The sequence below is a fragment of the Chelonia mydas genome, chromosome 13, assembly GCF_015237465.2.
Source record: "Chelonia mydas isolate rCheMyd1 chromosome 13, rCheMyd1.pri.v2, whole genome shotgun sequence".
Classification (NCBI taxonomy): Eukaryota; Metazoa; Chordata; order Testudines; family Cheloniidae; genus Chelonia; species Chelonia mydas.
The window spans coordinates 12,112,874-12,136,001 of record NC_051253.2 but is presented as its reverse complement, the minus strand read 5'-3'; the positions used below and the strand labels follow the sequence as shown (position 1 = coordinate 12,136,001).

Sequence of the window (23,128 nt, the reverse complement as noted above, 5' to 3'; positions counted from 1 at the left end):
TTTTGAGCACCCTTAATGCTGGCACAGTGTAATTCCAAGTTCCCACGGCCCTGGGACACAGCACTCAAAGTTAATGTGCAGGCTGTATCTAAACCAGGGTGGGCAAACTTTTTGGCCTGAGGGCCACATCGGGGTTCCGAAACTGTATGGAGGGCCGGGTAGGGAAGGCTGTGCCTCCCGAAACAGCCTGGCCCCCCGCCCCCTCCCCCTTTTCCCCCCCGACTGTCCCCCTCAGAGCCCCCCGACTCATCTAACCTCCCCTGCTCCTTGTCCCCTGACCGCCCCCTCCTGGGACCCCCCCCGCCCCTAACTGCCCCCCCCCAGGACCCCACCCCCTATCCAACCCCCCCTGCTTCCTGTCCCCTGACTGCCTCGACCCCTATCCACACCCCCGCCCCCGGATAGGCCCCCCAGGACTCCCACGCCTATCCAACCACCCCCTGCCTCTTGTCCCCTGAGTGCCCCCTGGGACTCCTGCCCCTTATCCAACCCCCCCCTTCCCCCTTACCATGCCACTCAGAGCACCAGGACTGGCAGCCATAAGTAGTACACTGTAATTAGCACATTCCTACGGGGAGCAATTTAATACACTACACCAGTGGCTCTTGCAGCCGCGCTGCCCAGCAGGAGCTCGCAGCCCCGCCACCCAGAGGGCTGGTGGCGCGGCGAACTGAGGCTGCAGGGGAGGGGGGATAGCAGAGGAGGGTCCAGGGGCTAGCCTCCCCGGCCGGGAGCTCAAGGGCTGGGCAGGACGGTCCCACGGGCCGGATGCCGCCCGTGGGCCATAGCTTTCCCGCCTCCGATCTAAACGCTGGCTGTCAAATTCAGAGGGTGCAATGTCTAGTGGTTACATACAGCAATGGGGTTCAGCAGTTCTGGGTTCTGCCACTGATTTGCTGGTGACAAACCATAAACAGACTGTAGAGGTTTCGTTCATTAGATGTGGATAAGTGTTAGAAGAGTGTAGCATATTATGCACTCTCATGAGATGTGCAGCATGGCTCAAGAAAGGAAAGCGAGTTAGAGAGACTCGAATAGCTTATGGGGAAGTGATTGTGTATTCAGTAAAGCAATCAACAAGCAGGGGTTGAAATATCTGCTGCACTGATGCGCTGCTGTTCTCTCCAGACCGAGCGTGTCTAGGCACGTCGTATGCCCTATTTTCTCTGCTCTGCCCATCGTTCAGGCTACTCACAGCTGGATTTCTTAGGCAGGAGGGGGGGGAAAAAGAGGTTTAAAATGCCCTCCTTTCTTTTGCCTCCTGTGAAGGGGGAGGGCCGGGGCCTGGTTGTCGGTTGCAGTTTGGCCTTTTTAGCTTCTGTAAAAGATCACGCTACGTAGCAGATTCTCAGCTGGTGTAACTCAGCACAGATCTGTCTTCGAGGGAGCAGTGCCAGTGGATATCCCATATATTTTGAGCTCTGTTAGAACCATTGCTGGATGCGTGGTAGACTGTGCCCTCCCTGCTGTGCTCGGTTCACTCCCGTCCCAGCAGCCAGCCGCCTTCCTGGTACATGTGGAGCACTGTGCTTCCTGGAACTGCCTCCACCTAATCCCACCGGTCTGTCTCCGCCATACAGTCAGGCTTCAGCAGTGCACTGCAGGACGTTCCCATGAAGCTTTTCACATTCCTCACCTGTTCTCAGCTGATGTCATCAGGGGAGGAGAAAGGCCCATGGAAGAGAGAAAAGGTTTTCCCGCAGAAAAAGAGGATCCTTGCAGGCTGCCCATCTCAGTTTATTATTGCCGGGCACCTGTGTCCCGGGGCATGGATCCAAGCAAGTTGTGAGCAGGCACGATGCCATCACAACAGATGGGCATGAGCATAGGCAGTCATGAGACCGTGATCCTGCATCAGCTTGGGGCATTGACTGTTTAGGGCAAATTTCCCAGCTGAGAATGTCAAAACAGCTGCCAGTCTGGAGTTTATACACCTATAATTAAGGGGCTATGTGATTTCTAATCCAGCTGGATTAATTGGCAAGCTAAATATAGCATCCAGGACCATGTAAGGCAAGTTTTTGTGTGTGGTTTAAATCAGGAAATAGGGCTAAGGCTGGCATGAGCAGGCACTGAAGAATAACGCCTCCAGCTCTGGTCTCAAGCTCTGCAGTCATTGCAGGCCTGAGCCCGCTGAGGGCCCTTTATTCCCATTCATTTGTAACAGTTTCACAATGACACATAGAGGCTTTAACCAAGAGCTAAACTCCATTGTCCTAGATGTGGAACAAACACATAGCAGGAGATAGACCCTGTCCCAAAGCCCTTACAGTGTAAATAGCCAAGACAGAAGAAGGTTGGGAGGAAGGGAGCATTATCATGCCAATCAGCACTGGAAGGATTAAGGGATGAAGTCTGATATCACACAAGAAGTCTGTGGCAGAGACTGGAATTGAACCTAGATCTTCTGCGGGGAGCTGGTTGGATTCATCAGGAAGGTTTCTCAGAGACACCCTCTGCCAACCCGCTTATGGCCCATAACCCGGGGGGCGGGGGGGAGGGGTTAAGGCACATCGCTGGGATGTGGGAGACCCTGGATTAAATTTCCACTTTGATTGATTAGGAGCAGGAACTGGAACCTGAGTTTCCCAAATCCCCGGTGAGTGCCTTAACCACCCAGCTTGCTGACTAGCCTGGCATTGAGTGTCATTTTTTCATGAAAAATGTTGAAAGGTCTCATTTTCCTTCCACCTCAGAATGAAAACTAATTTCAAAAACTCAGTATATTTCATGCAGTGGAGTTGTTGTCTTTCAGTCTGCCCATTTCTGAGTTACAGTCCCCCAGCTTAGCCACAAGACCATCCCTCCTCTCGGGTGAAAGCTAAGCCTTGCAGGAGCAAGTCCTCTGAAAGGTAAAATAGTTCCCTGGATCTTGTAAGCTAAGGGGAAAACTGTGCTCTTAGCTTACATGTGCAATCCCACTGTTGTCACACTGGATTCATGTGCATAACTGAACAGAATCGTACCCAAATGTCTTTCTTTCCAGTGCAACTTTCTGGGCCTTAAACTCGAGTGGTATTATGATAAGGACCACCCTCTTTTTTTTAGCCTTTCAGGGTGTCCATAGAAATATGCTTTGGGAGGCTTTGATGGTGGCAGAACCAGTGGGGTGAAAAAATAAGAAAACTTTCTTCTCCCCAAACTTCACTTGCTCTCCAAAAGATCCCGCTCTTTTAGTAAAGCTTCTGAATTATGATTTTTGTGGTACTTTCTTTACATTTGCTGCTGCCTTTAAGCTTCTGGTAACTTGCAGGTAAGGTGGGAAGTTCAGCAATAGCATGAGAAAAGGTTATTCTCAACCAGGAACAAAAACAGAAGTGACAGTAGGTTCTTGTAAGATTCCTAGCCTCTAACACCCTGGTGCATTCACTTGTATCAGTGAAAGCAAGAGTGAAAGAATCCCATTCTCATAGGGTAGCATTTTATCTTTGCACAGGTGTGAATGACTGCACAAATTACAAGCGCAGAATCAAGCTCTGTGGCTGCTCTAAAACTTATTTACAGAGATGTAATTGCCCATGCAAATTCCAGACTGCCATTACCTATTCCATGCAGCCACCTACTGGTCTGGGAACACAGGGCCCTACCTGTCCCTGTATAAAGAAAGTCAGAATTAGGCCCATAGCACTGGGCTAATTGAGTCACTCCCAGTCTTTGAATACCAGTCTATCCCAAGCCAGATTAATACCACACTGTGAATATCTGCAAGGTTAAATCGCTTTTAATTTTTGTTTAATTATCTGCAATGGCACAAATAACTAACAGCATTGATTTGAACTTGGCACTGACGGCAGGTTCCAAATGGCAAAGCATATTAAGAGATCGAACTATTAAACGTAGCTAATGAGCAAAATAATTATGTAGTGCTAAGCCATAAAAGGTTAGGCTTTAAAGGTGCCACAGTTCATAAGCAAGAAAGATTTAATCACATTTTAAATCAAATATTTATATGATAATGTGTTTTAATCAAAATAGTAGCAATTAATTTGGGAGGGGGATATCGTGTATGCTTCCTGTCTTTGCTTTCCAGAGGGGGGTTTTTTGTTTGTTTTGGGGGGTGGGGGGGTTGGCAGAGTTCACACTTTCTTACTGAATAATGTATTGGTCCCAGTTGTAAGCTCATAAAGCAGTGTGTACCTGGGATAGACTAGTACAGCAATAAATTACAGTACAGTACAGACACCGTAAGTCTGATTCTTCACTGCCAAACACCCAGTATCATCACTGACACCCCTGTAAAGCGGGTATGCTATCATTCGGATTCAGTGGCGTTTTATACCCAATTTGTACGGTGTAAATGATGGCACGAGGTGCAGGGCACTGGAGAACATAGCATATGGAGCGTTCCTGCTGTGTTGCCATTCCAGGAACTACCATCACTGGAAACAGGTACCCTGTACTTCCAAGGCAAACACTGCAGTGTCCAGGACTCAGCCTTTCCAATCACCTGTCATTCCTGGAACCACACTGCTTCTAGGAAATCTATCAAAAAATATCATGACAGTTTCAAAATACTTGCCCTGCCTCTGGGCGCACATCTCCACATTTAGACTATCCAATATGTTTTTCCCTTAATCTATTTAGCATCTTGTGCTAGACATCTACATAATTTTTGCCATCTGCCATTTTAAACACTTCATCAGGGAGTGTTATTTTTTTCGTTAAATGCTAAATTGGAGTCACGATGAAAAGCGTTCAGCTAACCACCTTTGCCTGGAATGAATTCTTTTGCCTTCAGTTTTGCCAGATGTTTCCTAATTACTTATCTGTCAAGGATTTTTCTTTTCTTTCCATGTAAAGACATTTCCTCTAAATGAAAAGTAGCATAAGGGTCTTGTTGAGTATGTTTGGCCTGGGTGAAACAGGCTGGGCTCCGCTTCATCATCAAGGCTGGATTTTATGCTTGAAGATGCAACTTAACACCAAAAGCCATGATATTTTTTATTATTCAGCACAGCCCTTTTGGATCAACTTTGACAAAAGCCAAATGGTACTTTATGGCTTGAGATTTATTATTTAAAGCTAGAACTGAGTCATGCAGTTTCTCCTGAGCCTAAGATCAATTCATGTAATGATTTAGGGCCAAAATCTGCCTCCATTACTCACATCAGATAGGACTTATTTACATGACTAATCCCCCATTGAATGAGTGCCACACAGCATCAGTAAGGGTTTCAAACTCAGGCCCATGTTAAGCTTGATATTTGTCCCAATGGCCAAAAAATTCTCATTGACTTAAATAGGTCAATTATTGGGTTTTCTGAAGGATCTCCTGCCCTTTACTCACATGGCAATTCCTTAAGCCATAGAAGGAATAATTTAAGCCTTTAATTATTGGAATTGACCCCTGTGGAGTTAGGTATAAATGTGTAGTGCTACTATTCAGGGTGGCCATTGGGGGGCATATAGTGAGGAGATAAGGGTCTGTGTAAACAGGAGATAACCCTGACCATGATGTCCCGGGTCTCTAATCTCTACAACCACTCCTGAAGTGGAATACCAGACATCACGGGACAACGATCTGACTTTGGTATAGTGAGGCATACGCCGACACTTAGATCACTTCTGACATTTGGCATTGATTTGCTATTTAGCTATGATCAGAGAGCTTTCTCTCTCTTTCTTTTTTCAGTCTGTTTTTTCCAGTGTCCCTAATTTTAGAGCTACCTCCACACAGGAAAACAGAACGATCACATTGCAGTCAAAGTAAGCTTGACATGCATCTCAGCTGCTTTGACTGGGGGTGGAGGTGGGATCTGTCAGTTGCTTGTCATCCACTGACTACAAATACAGTATGCTCTTGGCTTTACACGCACAAATCCTGACACCAATCCTCTTGAGTTTGTTGTTATGTTTTGAAAGGAACACAGAGGTAGTTCTGATGCCATCTTGAGTCACTTTGGCTGAATAGATATTACAATTGCACATGCAAATTGATGTCGCTGGTTCCATTCACCCCTGAGTTAAGCAACTTGAAATAGTAATTATTAGGTGGAGTGCTATACATCTAGGTCTTTTCAGACATGGAGTTAAAAGGACACATTCAACACTGTGACTCCACTGATTTGCAGAGAGTACCTATCAATATTTTTACTCATTCGTTAAATTTTTCATGCTCTACTGAAGTGGTTTTGATTTAGTTTACTACTTAGTTATGGAGGTAAATTAACTCTGGGGTCATACACTTTTCACTGGCTAGTTCTACCTTGCCTTGAAAAACAAGGTGCAGATTGATCAATGTCTGACTGAACAGGAAATGCAGCAGTGACATTAAAAGGTGGTCGAGAAATCCCACTGGCTCAATGCTCCAACGGGACCCTTCATGTCACTCTGGCAGAACAAAGGCTGGTGGATTTGGCAGAGGGGAATGACACCATCTCCTTTCACAGCACTTGGTGGAGAGGGTGTGTTGGAGACATGGCCAAGAGAAGCAGAATGCCACTGCTGGAATGGCCCCTGAGGGGGCTCTAGGTAGCCCAAATGTAAGAGCACTGCTGATGTTGTACCATACATTGGGGCTGGGTCCAGAATACAGGGGAAGGAAACCCATTTATCTCCCTCTCCACTTTCTCCCTCAGCTTTTGGGGAGCTCAGGCAGATTGGACAATTTGGCCCCATATTTGTATATAGACATGATCCCCTTTCCAGGATTCAAACCAGCTACTTTAGTTCACCTGGTGTGTTGATTTGTAGGGATTTGCGTGAACTTTGTTTTTGGTTTCTGGTCTTTGAGCTCCAGAGCTGAGCAGGTACATCAACCCATAGCATAGCTATCAAAGGCTACTGTGTGGTAGATGGGTCAATACCTTCCTGACATGTAGAGTGATCAGCTTACACTCTGCAGCAGGGAATCCATTTACCTTCAATTTGTCTCTGTGACTACAAATAAAATCATTCATCCCTTTTAAAAACCCAGCTGCAGCATTAATTTAATTTGTCATATTTATACAATGTGCCCATCACTTGCTTTCTTGTCACATAAACAATCTAAACATTGACAAAAACACTGACAATAATTATCTAAATTAGCATAATGTTGAGAGAGAGAGAGAAACCAAAATAATCCCTCTGGGAAAGACCTGCATGAAGACACAGGCCTAGGAAGTACCTGGGAAGTCAACATAGTGTGGAACCATTGAGCTGAAAGGAAAGAAAATTCCAGAGTCCCTCATTCTCCTCTAATGATTCCTGACTTCTGGAGCCCAGCTGTATAATACCCTGTCCATACTACAATGTTTAGAACAGTTTGTAACCAGCTACGGGCATGGTAATGTCCAAGCACCACGTGATCAGTATTAGCAACCCCAAGCATTCAAATATTATGAATCAAGCCCCAAAATCATGAGAGCAGTTTAAAAAAATCATGAGATTTTAAAAATCTGCACCTTTTGGGGTTCTTTTTATTTGACTTTTTGGTTTCTGAGCCTGGAGATCATGCTTTGTTCACATTTTCAGCCTTTTTTTCCTTTTAAAAACAAGAAGAGAGGTTCTGAGTTGTAGGAGCTGGGGCTTTAAGAAAGTCAGTGAACATTGCGAGACTTATGGCAACTTAATGAGAGCTGGAAACACTGAACTCTGTTAGTAACAGACACCTCTTAACTTTTGGTAACCAGGCTTAGCTCAGCTGTTCTTGCAGTACACACAGGACCCCCTAAATGTGTCTGTATAGCTGGTTTGAACAGGCCTCCCCTTTCCCAGCTCTGAGGTAGGAATCCCAGTATCCACTGTCCCAAGTACAATTGTCTACTAGGATGGAGTAGTCTCTTTGGAGTGGCTCAGCTTTGGCTCCACAACCTTGGTTCCCACTTTGGGCTGGGTCCCAGAAGAGGTTCAGAATCTTAAACTGACAAGAACAATATGCTTTGCATTCTTTCTTCTCACCCCTGCACCTCACCCATTAGCTCATCTCCTTCTCCAAAGAGGCAGAATTTGAAAGCTCTCTCCACCAAATTGAGTCATAGCTCATGCTGGGCTATCACCTCCATTTAGCAGCTTGCCTTGGAGCCTACCAGCAGAAGGATGGTGCAAACTAGTTGTAAGCAACTGAGTTTTATAGCAGCTGCATTTGAAATTTGTCACTTGCCACAGCACAAGATTTCCAAGTCCTGGGTGGATTCAAGGTTTACGATAGTGCTAGGACTCTGAAAGTTCACAGGGAGCATAAAATTGATTCACTCCGTTACTTTTCTTTCTCTTGCAGAAGAACTCCCTAAGGAAAGATATAGGGATCCTGTTTGCTTTTCAACATTTTGAGTAGGCAGAGAACAGTGTGTCCTGTTCCATTTATTGTCTGTAAATCACAGAAAATATCTTCCTTCTCCATGGCAAAAATAATTAGAATTAGCAAGTTTCTTTACCTCTTCCTGCTCACATTTGTGAATTTCTGCAAGGGCCTCATAAGCAAGATCTTTGCTTTCCCCACATATCTATTATATGTCTTCATCTCCTTCACCCCTCTCAGTATCTGCAGTTTCTTCTACATTCATGTAGTTGTTGTTCCCAATGATTACATCTTGCAGCTTTTCACAAAGGATGGAAATGTCACTTGACTGATCCATGCTGTTATCATCACAGGATGTCCATTTGCTTTGCTCCGAAGTCAAGTTGGAATCTAGTGGAATTATTAAGCAAGAGGAAAAGTGAGAGAGCATTTAAGTGACTGGAGCAGAGCAGAGCTGTGCGCCAGCTGCCCTGCATGCTATAAATGCAACTGAATTGTGCGATCCTTATGTTAAAATTAATACATTGTGGTTACTGACACTGGTAGCTACCATTTGCTTCTATCTCTGTATATTTCATTTACAATTTAAAGAACACACATGATAAACGATTAAGATACAAAAATAAGAAATACTGGTGTGAAAAAGTACAGCATGCAGCAAAAGAGGAATCAAGGTGCTTGCAAAGTAATTACAGTTTAGCATGCTGGGGGAAGTACCATAATAAATAAAATCAACCCTTGGGTTGAATTCTCCAGTCCGCTAAGGCCACTGTGCACTGCATGGTGGAAATCACAGCCACTCCCACCCCCTCGCTGGCTCCCTGGAGGGGACATGTCACAGGTAGCAAAGAGCTTTGTTACAACTTATTCACCACTGGTGTAAGATCAGGGAAGTGTTTCTCTTGAGCAAGCCCTAGATAAAGAAGGTAAGGGCAGAATTTCTGCGAAGGGTGAATTGTTACATAGAAAAGCCCCTGGGGAAAGGAATCCTCATGGTAGTCTTTGCAAGCAGTTTACTGAAACTGAAGGGTGTGAAAGTGATTTAATCAAGAAAGTTTCAGTTCCTAACAGCCAGAACTTTTCTGTTGTGAATGAAGCCACTGACTTTCCTGTTGAAAGATCCAGTGTGGATAGCTTTGAGAAGGTCTCAGATGAAGTGAAAGCTGTTAAGAAAGTTAAACAGTCCTATAACCAAGTGGCTGTGTTTGGCCAGCTTGTTGGGGAGACAAGGTTGTTGAGAAAGGAATGTCTTCATGCTAGTTCTTTAAGTGAACAGTATGTAGCCCAGGTCAAGATGGGGACTCTTAACCAAGAGAGCCCGAATTGCAGCCCTCCAGAGTGGAGCACTGGGAGAAGACCTGATCCCAGTTTGACCCCCGGGGGTTTTGGGGTGGCAAAAGGGCACGGGCCGCATAAACCTTCCCACATGCGGCATTGACCACCCCCGACCTAAGGGAGGGCATGAAACTGGAAGGGCCTGATGTAACTCCCACCAAGGAATGGAAGAGATGCTGGGGCATCCATGGGAATGTTGGTGGCTTCGAACTTCCCCAGGTCACCGGCTAAAGTGACCCCCCTCAGTTCGGTCTCGAAGGGGGGAGAGATGTGATGAAGTGGGACTGTTCTTAATGTTTCCTCTGAATATTGTGGGGGTGCCTCAAAGTGATGTAAATTAGGGCTCCTCCTGTGCAAAGTACCAATCTACCCCAGCATTAGGAAGGATGCGAGGATCTGGCCCAAAGTGGGGGGGAAGGACCCACTGATAGTGATGCTTCTAGAATCTGATCCAAAGCCCATTGAAGCCAATGGAAAGCTTTCTATTGACCTAAAGAGGCTTTGGATCAGGCCCATAGTGCAGAATGTTCAGAACTGGCCACCTGTCCAAATTTGGCGAGTATGACCTAGATGTCAGTAGTCTTCAGATGTCTGGCACACACCATGGAGCCAGCTCATACACATCAGGCACAGTTTACATGCAAGAGAAGCCTACAAGCGTCAACACGCCGTTTGCCATCTTGACCTGAAACATCGTCTTCCTCATTTGTCTCCTCATCTGCGAGGCAGGCAGAACCACACTGCTCATGAATGCTCATTTGGTTGCTGTTTCCGATCATGACGTTCTCCATCTGAGACTTGTTGATGCTGACTCTTTGAAATGGAGCTCTCCTTTCCCCGCGGCGGGAGGTGTTAATTTTCAGTGACAGTCCAGGGCTGGCAGAAAGAATGTCACCAAATGGATCTACAGTTAAAAAAAAAAAGGGGGGGGGGGCATTTGTCATAAAAAGGAGAGCATAAGAAATCATAAAGATGGAATCAGTGAATGTCGAAAAGGTGACATACTCATTTCCCAGGGCTTGGGTGGGACTAAGATTTGCATTATAGTAGCAGAAATCTCAGCATTTCAGCACGTTAGTTTGTTGCACAGAAATGAATGGATACAGATAGGAGGGTACCTAGTATAACTCTAAAAAGTTCTAGGCACTTGTGCAGCATATTCCATGAAGGAGCTCAAAGCAACGTACAAAATATTGGCATCTTCATTTTACAGATGACGTTAAACAGTTTGCCACAGGCCACTCTGCGAGTCAGTGGCATAGTCAAGAATACCCAGCTCTCCTGACTCACGGTCCCGCATTCTAACCACTTGGGAATACTTTCCCTTTATCTAGTTGCCTCGTCCTACATCCCTTTGAAGTCGGTGGGAATCAGGCAGATGACAGGTGCAGAGTCAATAATTAGGGTCCATTTTCTGGGCTGCACTCTGTCATGAAGTTGGTCCTGCCTAGCTGGGATGCAGGCTTTATGGGAGGGTGTCCTACCATAAATAGTGGAGCCAAATGGAAGGCTTGCAAGAGGTTTTTGTTATAGGAGTGGGTCACAAATACGCGCTAGTAGGATGTCAGAGGAAAGTTTTCCTACCCCAGTTGTGAAAGGGGACAGATAGACATGAACAGGGCTGGAGTGCAATAACCACTGCTACTCACACATCACAGACTCTGAGCATTAAGCCCAATTTCTAGGGTCATAAAGGTTTGTTTCAGCACTGACATACTTTGTAATGATTCACAAGTCAGCTCTCATGCAGACAGGGCTGTGCTTGAGGGAGTTCTTGTATAACCAGTGCCCTGCAGAGCACTGGAGTATCTTCAACACAAGCCAACACACTGTACCTACTCTTTTCTGGAGTGCCATATTGGTCTAGATGCTCCTCTCGACTGTCAACGAAGTTCTTCATAATGATATTCATTTGATTATCATTACCAATGACAGTATTCTTGAGTGTGGACTCGGTGACATCAATTTCCTGACCACCCTGGGTGGTTGTTTTAGCTTCTACTTCACAGGGCAACATATCAGCATTCTCTGATGCAGCCCTAAGACTTGGAACAGTTGGTCTGGAATCTAAAGTATAAGTGTAAAGGGAAGGAATAATAACTATATTAATAAAATAAAATAATAATAATAATAGTGAAATTTTGTATGGGAGAGTGCCAAAATGATTCGTTTTGACAATCTCATTTTGATAAGGTCTATATTAGGTGTATATTGCAATAGTAATTTTAATCTATTATATTTATATATTATATATTTAATACATTTATGCTATAGTTTCAGTTATTGACATGAAACGATTTGGTGTTTCCTAAGAGAAATTTTCAGAATTTCCATTCTGCAGTAACTTAACTTTTAATTCTGTCTGGCACAAAAGCAAATTTCAAAATGTTGGCATATCCCACAGGACAGAAAATCCATTTTCCAACCAGCTCTGGTAAAATACGAAATCTTTTTTGTGTTATTAATTATGATGGGTGTTGTTCATGTCTGTTCTCAGAGAGGATAACCAGTATAGCACTCATAAACCTGTGCAGAGAGATGATTACCATCTTTTTTATCCACTAGATTCAGTGAGTTGTAGTTTCCAATTTGAGTAGCTCTGGAATCAGCTATAGAGATGGTGTTTTGCACTCCTCCCTGATAGATAATGTTTGTTGGATTATGCTGAATAATAACTGGCACTGCTTCCTTATTTGCTCCAGGATTTGTTGCTTTGTAACCTGGAAAAGAACAAAACACACATTAGTCTCCAGTACAAAAGACAAACAATTTTCCTGGGAGAAAAGCAATTCTTGTCCTGTGACAAAAGTGATCCCCTCTCTAGGCTTCAAAGCCCAAGCTACAAAGTCTGCACAGCTATTGTTAGCCTTGTAATGCGAGTCCCACGAGCCTGAGTCTGTAAATCTGGGCTCTGAGACACTCCACGGTGGGCTGCTGGCTCACTGGGTAGACGCACTCTAGCAGAATCCTAGGACCCGGGTCCTGTGTGCTTGCTGACCCAAGATAGACTAATTTGTGTGTGGACTGAAGTGGGGCTTGGGCTCAAACCTGAGTCAGAGCCCAGACTTCGTGTGCAGTGTAGACACACCTAAAGGAGCCCGTTATGTTGCTAATTCTGTGTATTTAGAGGGAGTAAGGGGTGTTTAGGTATCCTGATTTCATAGTGACCCTGACTGGTAGCAGATCTCTCTGTTGTCTCGTTATCTCAGAATGGAGGGTTGTGGGCAGGAAGACGTTGGGAGGAGCTACAGAAGTAAGGGAGCCTGATGTTACACATAACTTCTGTGTCTCTGTGTCTAATGGTGCCAGTGGCGAGGGCTGATCTCAGTCAGCCAGCAGTACCCAAAAACGATGTACAATGAACAACGGCAACAGTGTATATCCCAGGGCAGGATTTGAAAAGAATGATAGAAATGGGACTGATCAAGCCAAGGCCATAGAAGTAGTGAGATGAAATGATTTTAGTAAGAGATCGATAGACAACATCTCTTTTTTTCCTAATATATGTCAGCATAGGCATAACGATAACTTGTGGCTACACAGTGCTAATCATTTCAGGAACTCAGAGCCCTTTACAAGGTGGACAAGTGCTCTCCGCATTTTACGGATGGGGAAATGGAAGCACAAGGGAGTTAAATGAACCCCCATCGCCCTAGGAGGGCACACAGTGAGTTGGGCATTGTCTGGCTGACTCAAGACCCAAGTCTCCCAGCCCCATGCTCTGAGCCATTTACCAGAACTTCTGATTAAAGATCAGTCAAACTGTGAGCATTGGTGCTGATAGGCACATCGAAGTAAAGCCCACGTTCTCAAAGCCAAAGAGACGTGGCCCGGGGAAGGACCATTTAGTTGTCTAACTGAAAGTGTTTACAGCCATAAAGAAAACAAAGCTGCTTTTTGTAACACTACTCAGAATGCGGTGTTCTGAAAAGTGCATCTCAGTACAATACCTGTGCCCTGTCCGTAAACTGACCAAAGCTTTGTGTCTTCCTTCTGGCTGAGGATATGTTTTTTCTGCATCGCGTATAAATCTGCATTGACTTCCTTTTGTGTCTTCATTCCCATATATTTGGCAATGCCTAATGCACGGCAAGATCCATTTTCTGACAGAAACTGGTAAATCTTTTTCTCTAGGAAACAAAGGGTGGGCTTATTGATTCACTGCCAGAAATGGAGGATAACGCAGCTAAGTTTGTATCCTGCTCCCTGGGACCACTGGGCTGATAATTTGTGGCCCCAAGGCCACACATGGTCTACCAAATTCCCCTTTGAATCTTACCAAGTTATCAGCTCACATGACTTCACTGGGATTGCCAGTAATGAGCTCTGTGCTATCCAGCTCAGGCCCACCATTACACCGGCTGCAAAGGGAATGGGGAGTAGGTGGAGCCATAGTTCTACCAACTACCAGAGCTGGTGGGCTGCATGGAGTAGATAGAACAGTGTGTAGCAGTTCATGTGCTCCCCTGTGGGAGCTAAGGTGCCTGGGGTGGGGATCTACCTCCCTGAGACAGATGGTTTCTGGAGGTGCACCTGGGATGATGAGGCTTTATCATGGCCTGTGGGCTACTAGCACAAGGTATTCCTAGCAGGAATATGATTTATGACTCCTAGACCCATGCTAGACTTCTACACATACAATAGTGCAATGCTAGCATTAAGAGCATTCTATTGTGGCTGCCAAAAATCGTTAAATGTAGATTTCTAAAGTTAGTCTATTCAGTCTTAGGCAAGTGGCAAATATCTTACGATTTTCTGACAGTCTGAGGTCATCTTTCACAGGAGTCACAGTGTTCACAGGCTGGTGCAATGGGACTAGGGCACTGTCATCTACAACAAAGAACATTGTTAAGCACTGTATTTTGGGGGGCGGGGGATTTGTGAAAAGTTCTGCTATTTAGCTAGGAAGAGTGACTGATTCCCCATTTTCCTTTCTTGTCCCCATCTCCTAAAGCAGGCTCCCAGGGGAGCAGGCATCTTTGCTGCATACCCTCGGTTCTGATCTTCACCCACCTCCAGAAAATGTGGGGCTTTAGTAGAGCTAGGATATTGGCAGATGGTTGGTTTGCTGCATGGCTTGAGTTAATCAGGGAGGGGGAAGGGCACTTCTCTGCCTTTATGTGGAGTTTGTCCTCTCTCTAGTTATCTTAAAACTATCCCAGCCAAAGATCCCTGGCTAATAATGGGCCCCATGGTCCCCATGAAGGGGAAAGGACACTGGATCGAAGCCCATAGGGGGTTCATGCAGAGCTTTTCATTGTGAGGTTCAGGGAGTGATTGACCCTCCTGTGGAAGAAGTTGGGGATCCCATGAGATCCACAGGATCATTCTTCTGCAGAAGCTGTACTTACAGGGCCTATGCCTTCCAGATGCTTCCTGGAGGGATGAAGGTCTCCAGTGCAACGGGTATGGCAGTGCCAGATTCCCCTGCCTGGGAACCTGGTTCCTTATCACAGCTTTATGACGCTGGAGCCATGGAGAGGCTTTTACAGGATGGGTGGAGTATTCTGTAGAAGATTAAACTACCCCCTTCCCTGGGTGCAGACCCCCCATGTCTGAGCGAAGAGAGGAGCCTGACACTCAAAAGAATGGCCCTACTGGGTCAGACCAAAGGTCCACCTAGCCCAGTATCCTGTCTTCCGACAGCGGCCAGTCCAGGTGCCCCAGAGGGAATGAACAGAACAGGTAATCACCAAGTGATTCATCCCCTGTCACTCATTCCCAGCTTCTGGCAAAAGAGATTTCCAAGATATTTCTGAAGAGCCAACTTTTGTCTGCTTCTGGGATGCACCAAGATTGCAGGTATTACAAAAGAAATGTCCTAGGGCAGAGTACCCTCAGAGAACACTACATGGGGTTAATCTACCACCCTGGACAAGGTTCAGTGCAAAAACTGCCTAGGAATGAATGCACCTTCTGCTTTAGTCAAGTTTCAGTTCTGTACAAAAGAAAAAAAACCAGAGTCGATTGACTTGCAACTCACTGTACTAAATAAAAACGGACTCAAAGTAATTGGGGTCAAAGGCTTGAGAGTCTCTGATGCAGTTAGGCTGCAATGTAGTTACAGACTTGAGAACAAACTCAGCTCCCAAATGCCCTCAGCATCGGAGGTTGCGGACAGAGTTTTAAAAAGGTTTTTCAAAACATTTACCGCTTTTCAACTGGGCGGTTTTCTGATGACATTCCACCTCTGTGTCATCTGCCCGGACAACCCATTTGTTGTCACTCTGCTTCTCAACCTTTCCCTCCTTACGCAGCTGGTACAGCACTTTGTTGGCTTCCTGTTTTTTCACTGAACATGCGCAGGCAATCTCAGAGGCCTTCTTTGGAGTGGCAGCTGTCCTTAAGTAGTCCCAGATGAGTTGTTCCATTTGTGAAGCTAAATGTAAACAATAAAAGCCATCTACAGACAATTCTAAGCAATTCAGATAATAACCCCCCCCCCTTTTTTTTTTTTGGCAACCAGACTTTACTCACTTGCCTCTGATCTTCAGTCTGAATTTTTTGTTTGTTAACTGTGGATATAATAGTCACGCAATAATGATCACAGAAGCCAAATGGGGAACTGTGACCAGACACAAGCAGTGGAGGCATGGAATGAATTGAAATGACGGGCTGGCGTGGCTTTGCACTGCAGTTGTCCATCATATAAATAGGTGCAGTTACATATTTAGGCTTTAATGAATACGTATTTACTCACCCAAAATGATATCCTCAGAGCAGTCATGGTCATTGGCTTAAGGACTTATTTTAAAAAGTGATACCCACATTATTTTCCCATACTGGACTGATTTGTACTCTTTAGACGCCACTTCACAAGCCTAGCACCACCGATTATGTCTGGAAGGGATGTGAGGGTCTAGCTTCTGGAGGCCACAAATTAACAATTTAAAAGAGATGCCATTTGGAAAAATGCGGCCATATCCAGGGGTGAAGTCAGAGGCACTGGTCCTGCATCCGTCTAAGCATTAGCTTCCCCTCCTCACAAACACAAAAAGAGCCTCCTGTCTCTGAGGCATAACTAAAATTCCCAGTAGCTACCCCTTCCTTCAGGTCATGTGGTTTCATGAGTGGTAGGTTAGTACCCCATCTTGAAAGAGACAAGGTACCTCTCTGCATCTCTGGGTATTCTTGTAAGAGTCAGCAGTCCCTTCTATGACTGCTTCATGCAGAGTAAGAACTGAAGAGATGTTAGGTTGCAAGGACTAAATTAGCCTGTGAGCTAGAGAAACAGAAATTACCCTCTTGTATTCATCACCACTGTGTCTTGTCCTTTCCCTGCCACGAGGGATGCTACACATTCTGTGCTGCCAGAACTCAGACAAAAAGCCGTCAGCAGGGTGGTGCAAGGTCTCCTGCTTGCTAAGAGACTGATCTTGCACCACTGACGTCAGGGGGGTTTTGTCACTGCTTTCAGTGGCCCTTGGATCAGGGCCTCTCCTGGGTGCAGTGTGAGGTCCAATATAAGGATATCAATCCCAAGGATCCTGGTTGCATCCAAATGCTGCATGTTTTACTCATGGCCTTCTATCTCCATAGAAGAGATTCAATGTCATGAGAGATTTTTTATTTCTTTTTCGTGAAGACCAGGAAAGAAGGGGAGTAAAGCAGAGAGGAGCACTGAAACTGACAAAGAGCAGAAAAACCATCTCTGACTGGAAATACATTGGCACATCTAACCAAAAAACACTTTTATTTCCCCCAAAATGCTACAGCTGTGAAACATGGTTTGCCCTTGCAAACAAACTAATTTAATCAGGAAATAGGAAATCCAAGGCAAGAGGGCTTAACTGTCATTTTACAAAAACCATTAAATGCATGAAATGTATCCTAATGATATTATTAAAGAGAAATTCCAATAATCCATTAGCAGCAGCGTTAATTATTGCAAGCACATTACAATCAATATCATTAAAATGAGGAAATCATTTGCTATGCAGACTTTAAAAAAATAAAATAAACACAGATTATTTGCTCCTCCAGAGAAACTCCAAGAAGCTACTTTTGAATGCAACTTTGATTACGTTTGTTTATTGAAGCTGACAGTAAGAGAGGCTGCAGACACTGCTCAAAAGTGACAGCATCATTGTAAAAAATTCAAAGGCTGAGTGAAGCAGTCCTGTGCCATTGCTATATATTCATGAATGTGTTTAGGAAGCTGCAAATAGTCAGCTCTGACTAATACTTTACCACTAAACTGACAATGGGCTGTTGACTTGCATATATGACAGCAGAGTTCCAGCACTGAAATTAAATAGTTATGAATGAAAAAACCTGAGCTGGGTATACCAGACACTGCATGCCTGGTATTTTTGTAAATACACCATATAGTATCGATGGGCTAGCAAATGAGTAAAGCTTTTCTGACTCCTGCTCTTTGAGGGTCTGATCCCACTCCCATCAAAGTCTATGGAAATACGTGTATTGACTTCAGTAGAGGATGATTCAAGACCTGAAGTTATGGCTTGGAAAGGACCTCATCTCCCATTGATTTCAGCACCACTCAAGATTGGACCCTAGAGAATGGGCTTTCAACCACAGAGAAACTACCCCAAACAAGTTGTCCCAAACTGTCTTCCTAATGCAGGCCAAATCCTATGTTCTGATATTCACACATGAAACTCACATGGATATCTGAAGGCAAAATTTGACCCTCAAGTGAAAGATGTGACACAGCAAAATGTCTAGACCGAGGAATGATACCCTTTCCACTGGATTTCACATCTCCAGCTGCTTTTATTTTCTGAATTTCAGTGCCATTCATGGCACATTTTGTGAATTTTCCCAGCCATATTGTAAAGTTTTCACTGTATGTAAAGTTAAATTCAGCTATCGTTGGTGAGAATTGCCTCCTTAGATATGAGAAGCACTGCTTCCTAAGTTGCATTGCCAAGTGCCATTTGGTTTGGACTTCTCCAAATTCTTTGACGAGCCAGACCTTTCAGGAAAGATGTTCTTTACCTGGGCCTGATCTGAAGCCCATTGAAATCAATAGATGTCAGCCCTGTATGAGCCAGTGCTGTATGCATGTTTAGGCACATTTATGCATTTATTGTATAATGCAAAATTTGTACTAATAAAGATAAAGAATATATAAGAGTGACTACAGCCAGGAGATATGGCCCACACAGTCCTGCCCATGTATGTTGAGTGTGAGTTTCAGCAGCACTGGTGTTCCAGTCCTGGCTTCTGTTACCCAAGGTGGACCAGTTGTAGCTTTTTTTTGGGTCAATAAACTACAATTAGGTATGTTGAACTCCTGGGCTTTTGAACACCTCAACAACTAAGGTAATTTACCTTCAGACATCTGAAAAATGCACCGGTGACACAAGACTACTTTGTATTTGTAATAAATAATCCACATAAATGTGCTTAAAAATGACAAAAGATGATTAGGAAAGTTTACAATGGGTGTTGAAATCTGAATAATTGAGACCTAAGGTACTTACATGGCTTTTTTTCACCCTATCAAGGCAATTGAGATCAGCTGAACATCCTGAGATCTGCTCTGAATCAGGGCAAGGACTCATTTGTAGAGCACCCTTCACGAGTGGGTAACCAGTTTATGTTTTTCAAATTCTGACTCTTGTTTATATGTGCTGCCACCTCTCAGATTGCTTTGCAGTGATGGTGCTTTATGAATTAAATAACTCAAAAAAACTCAAGAAAAAATAGTTCAGAAAGAAAGAGCAAGAACTTTGTTGGAGTTTCTTTTTCAAGTTGTGTTTCGTTTAGCTTTCGCAGAGGGAAGAACCATCAATGAGCTGTTAAAAGGGTCCTTGGATGTTGCTCAAAACATCTTTACATATTGGGATTGGCACTGGAATTACTGAGTGATCTCAAGGATCTGAGGCTATCATAAATACCTACTCTGTGAGAAAGTCATCAATAAAGATCTCAGTAAGGGGACATCTATTTAGAGCCCTGAGCAAACTGTTATACAGCATAGGCTGCTTGTAGTGGTGTTTTAAATCCAAATTCAGCTCCACAGCACATTTAAAAAATCCATCCCAGCTAAAATTCAGCTCCTGCAAATGCCCATGCAGCTACTCAATGACAACTGTGTGAGAACAAGCAAATGCATCGGTTGAGTGATTGTGTGGATACCTGCTGAAAGAAGGGGATTTGCAATTATCCCTGGGTGATTTTCTACATGTACATGTCCCTTTATATCATAAAATCAATTAGAGACCGTCATTTGTTTCTGAACACATTGGTTGGAGAGAACTATTAGTTCAGAGACATTAATTTCTGGACAAATGTTTACAATTAAAATGTAATTTTGATTCCACTCAATTCCTGTATCACCACATTGTATCTCAGCCAATTCTGGAGAATAAATGAATGACTTTAGAAGATACAGTTCAGACTGAAGCATGATAGGAAATGACTCCTTGATGGTTTGCTTTTATGAGGTTTCGCCACAACCAATAGGGACGACTGGGGGACATGGATGAGATTAGTCCTGCCAACCCGAACCTTTGTCCCTCTTGAGAGCCAAGCTCTAATGGAACCTTTTTCAGAGATTCAGAAATGTTTGGATTTGGGAAAAGGACCAGGGAAAACATCACAGGGAAGCTACTTCTCAGGTCATTCCCAACTCTGCAAGCAATAAAGGTTCAGATAACTCAAATAAACCTTTCAGAAGGATGTGAACTACTGGGAGCTTATACAGATGGCAGGCAAATGCTAACCCTTCTCCACGCTAAGGTTTTAGACAAAAAATGAAAATGAAAGCATGTACATTTCCTCTTTTATCTCCCCTCCCCGCCACCTTCTCCAAAAAGCTATACAAAGTCAAAGAAGTTTCTCAGTTTACCCTGTAACCAAGATCAGAACGTGACACAGTCACTGGCTTGATTGATAAGCATTACCATGGGAAATTCTAGTCTAATGGACATCCAAAGAGGGGTGAGGAAAGCCACAAAAAGGTCTTGCAACCAACAGGAGGCTGTAATAGAGGGGCCACTCCTGCAAAGGCTCATGTGGTGTGCAGTCCTTGGGAAGTCAATGGGGATTCCCACACAAGCAAAGGGTTTACAGGATTCAGCCTGAATCTAGAGAAGAGGAGAGAAGAGAAGAGAAGAGAAGAGAAGAGGAGGGTAAACACACATTCTGTGATTGCAAAGATGGTCAACCTTTCCAGCTAAGATGGAAAGAAAGGGGAAAAAGAGGACTGAATTTTCCTTACCTCGCTGCAAAGAAGACCCCATCTACATCAGTCTTATAACCATGTAATGTGGTTCAAGTCCAGTTTGGAAGTGGAGAAAGCTGGCGTCTGATTCTGAAAGGTGCTGAGCCCTAGAGAGCTCCTCTACTCCCATTCTGCTAAGTGGGAGCTCAGTGTACCCAGGATAGGGCCCCAGAGCAGAACAGTGCCGCACGTTTAGAAGGTTCGCTATTGTTACGTTGACAGCGTGTTAATAATTAGAGGCAAGCTCCCTCTCTCACCTCTTATCTGGTCAGGGCAAGTCCAGCCTGGGACAACAAGTTGATCTAGTCCATGTATGAAGGTGAAATGCAGAGCAGTAAAACAGCCTGGGAAAGCTGGAGCTCTCGCTGTTGGCAGCTGTGGGGGCTCTCATCAAACCAATCGTTTTTTGTGGCCATTTAATCGTTTTCTTTAATTATTATGTTGTCCATAAAGATTTAGTAGCTCGGCCACCAAAGCTAGCTCGCTGAACAAGTTTACACCTAATTAAAACCTAACAGCACAGCCACCCAAAGCCTCAGGCCATGCACGGCTGGTGGCTCGTGGACCGGGAGACCCTCTGGCTAAGGCCATGCTGCAGTACCGTGGGCCACAGGTGTGGATTACACACAACTAACCGAGCGGGTGTGATTCTCATGGGCACACCGTCTTCCAGCTTGTAAACAGCTAATGGACCCAGATGATGAAATTGCCAGATCTGACTCCCATTTTTAACCCTTCAGTCCCTTCCTGTCAGATGTCTTCATGATAACTCGGGGTAGGCAAACTTTTTGGCCCCAGGGCCACATCTGGATAGGGAAATTATATGCAGGGCCATGAATGTAGGGTTGGGGCCGGGGGTTGGGGTGCGGGAGGGAGCGCGGGGTGTGGGAAGGGGTGCACTGTGCAGGAAGGGGCTCAGTGCAGGGGCCTGGGGTGTGGGATGCAGGAGGGGTTTGGGGTGCAGGCTCCGGTCTGGTGCCGCTTACCTGGAGCGGCTCTGGGGTGGCAGCAGAGCGCAGCGGGGCTACGGCTGGCTCCCTGCCTGCCCTGGTCCTGCGCCGCTCCCGGAAACAGCCAGCACCATGTCCCTGCAGCTCCTGTGGGAGGGAGGGCAGAGGACTCCGCTCGCTGCCCTCGTCTGTGGGTACCTCCCCCGAAGCTCCCATTGGTCACGGTTCCCCATTCCCAGCCAATGGGAGCTGCGGGGAGCGGTGCCTGCAGGCGAGGGCAGTGCACAGAGCCCTCTGCTCGCCTCTTCCCCCAGGAGCCACAGGGACATGGTGCTGGCCTCTTCTGGGAGCAGCTCGGAGCCAGGGAGCCTGCCTTAGCCCTGCTGTGCCACGGGGCTGGCAATCCCCTGGACTGGATACAAAGCCTTGACAGGCCGGATCCGGTCCGTGGGCTGTAGTTTGCCCACCCCTGTGATAACTGCTTGATAGCTTGCTCCTCCCACCTGCCAGCTTTGGGGTGGGTGGGGGTCAGTAGGAAAACCCATTTCCCCCCCAGTTCTCATGGCTAGGGCTAGTCAATAATATCCCATCAAAGCTTGTTTTCCTATGGGAAACGGGGGGCGAGGGGTTGGCTAAAAGTTTCTGCAATCATTGGTAATATTAATTTTTACAAAAACTTTTGCCTGTAAAACAGGACATTTTCTGCTTTCATTTTTTTGGGGGGAGGTGGATGGGTGCAGGGTGGGATTGGACAGTTTTGGGCTGAAAACAGAGTTTTCAGTTGCTGAAAACCAAGAAGGTTTTGACTTTCAAAATTTTCTACTGAAAATAATCTTGTTTTTGTTAAAAATTTTCCACAGAAAGACATTCCATTTTCTGGCCAGCTCTGTTCATGGCATTCGCAAGTAAACAGGGACGTTTCCAATCACTCTTCCAAGGCAGACGAATGATGACAAAGACACAACCCATAATTTAGATTTTGAAGCCCCCTTTCCCTACCTTCCCATTGCTGGGACACCTAACAACACTCATATCACACCGGTTACACTTGTGTGCTCAACATCAGCAGTAATAGAAAGAGCAAGGAGTATAAATGAGCAGCTAGAAAAGTCAGGCAATTGTTCACTAAAAACTCAGAATGTCTTTAAAAGCAAATCTTACCTGCACTAGATGGTGCGTTTGCCATTTATCCGAGTCCCAAAGCAGATTGAGAGTCAATTACAGAACTTCCAGAAAACGACTGACTCCAATGTATGAGCATGTATCAGCAAGCACCAAATATCCAGTCAGAACAAAAAGAAAAGCATAACTTGGGGCTGGGTTTCTGACGAAGGACTAATAACTATGTGGTGAAGCTGGAAGTGAAAAGTGAAACTTACATATCTCATAAACTGAAACCGAGAAGGCTGACAAGACAAAGTCCACTGT

The 23,128-nt window shown here is 45.1% G+C and overlaps 1 protein-coding gene across 3 annotated transcripts; it reads right to left on the bottom strand.

The window, feature by feature from the left end:
• Positions 1-4,066: 4,066 nt before the first annotated feature.
• Positions 4,067-23,072, bottom strand: ZBP1 (Z-DNA binding protein 1). 3 transcript variants are annotated; one of them, XM_037877078.2, is made up of 9 exons: positions 22,862-23,027; positions 20,482-20,613; positions 15,708-15,935; positions 14,306-14,386; positions 13,507-13,686; positions 12,103-12,276; positions 11,396-11,623; positions 10,242-10,460; positions 4,067-8,611 (listed from the first exon to the last, which is right to left on the bottom strand). In XM_037877078.2, exons 3-9 carry the CDS (start codon positions 15,925-15,927, stop codon positions 8,430-8,432), a joined length of 1,284 nt encoding a protein of 427 aa, XP_037733006.1. In that variant the 5' UTR covers positions 15,928-15,935; positions 20,482-20,613; positions 22,862-23,027; the 3' UTR covers positions 4,067-8,429. The 3 variants fall into 3 exon arrangements, with proteins under 3 accessions (XP_037733006.1, XP_007059919.2, XP_043383151.1); XM_007059857.4 differs by lacking the exon at positions 20,482-20,613 and having other exon boundaries at positions 22,862-23,072; XM_043527216.1 differs by lacking the exons at positions 20,482-20,613; positions 22,862-23,027 and having other exon boundaries at positions 14,306-15,494; positions 15,708-15,846.
• Between the last annotated feature and the right edge of the window lie 56 nt (positions 23,073-23,128).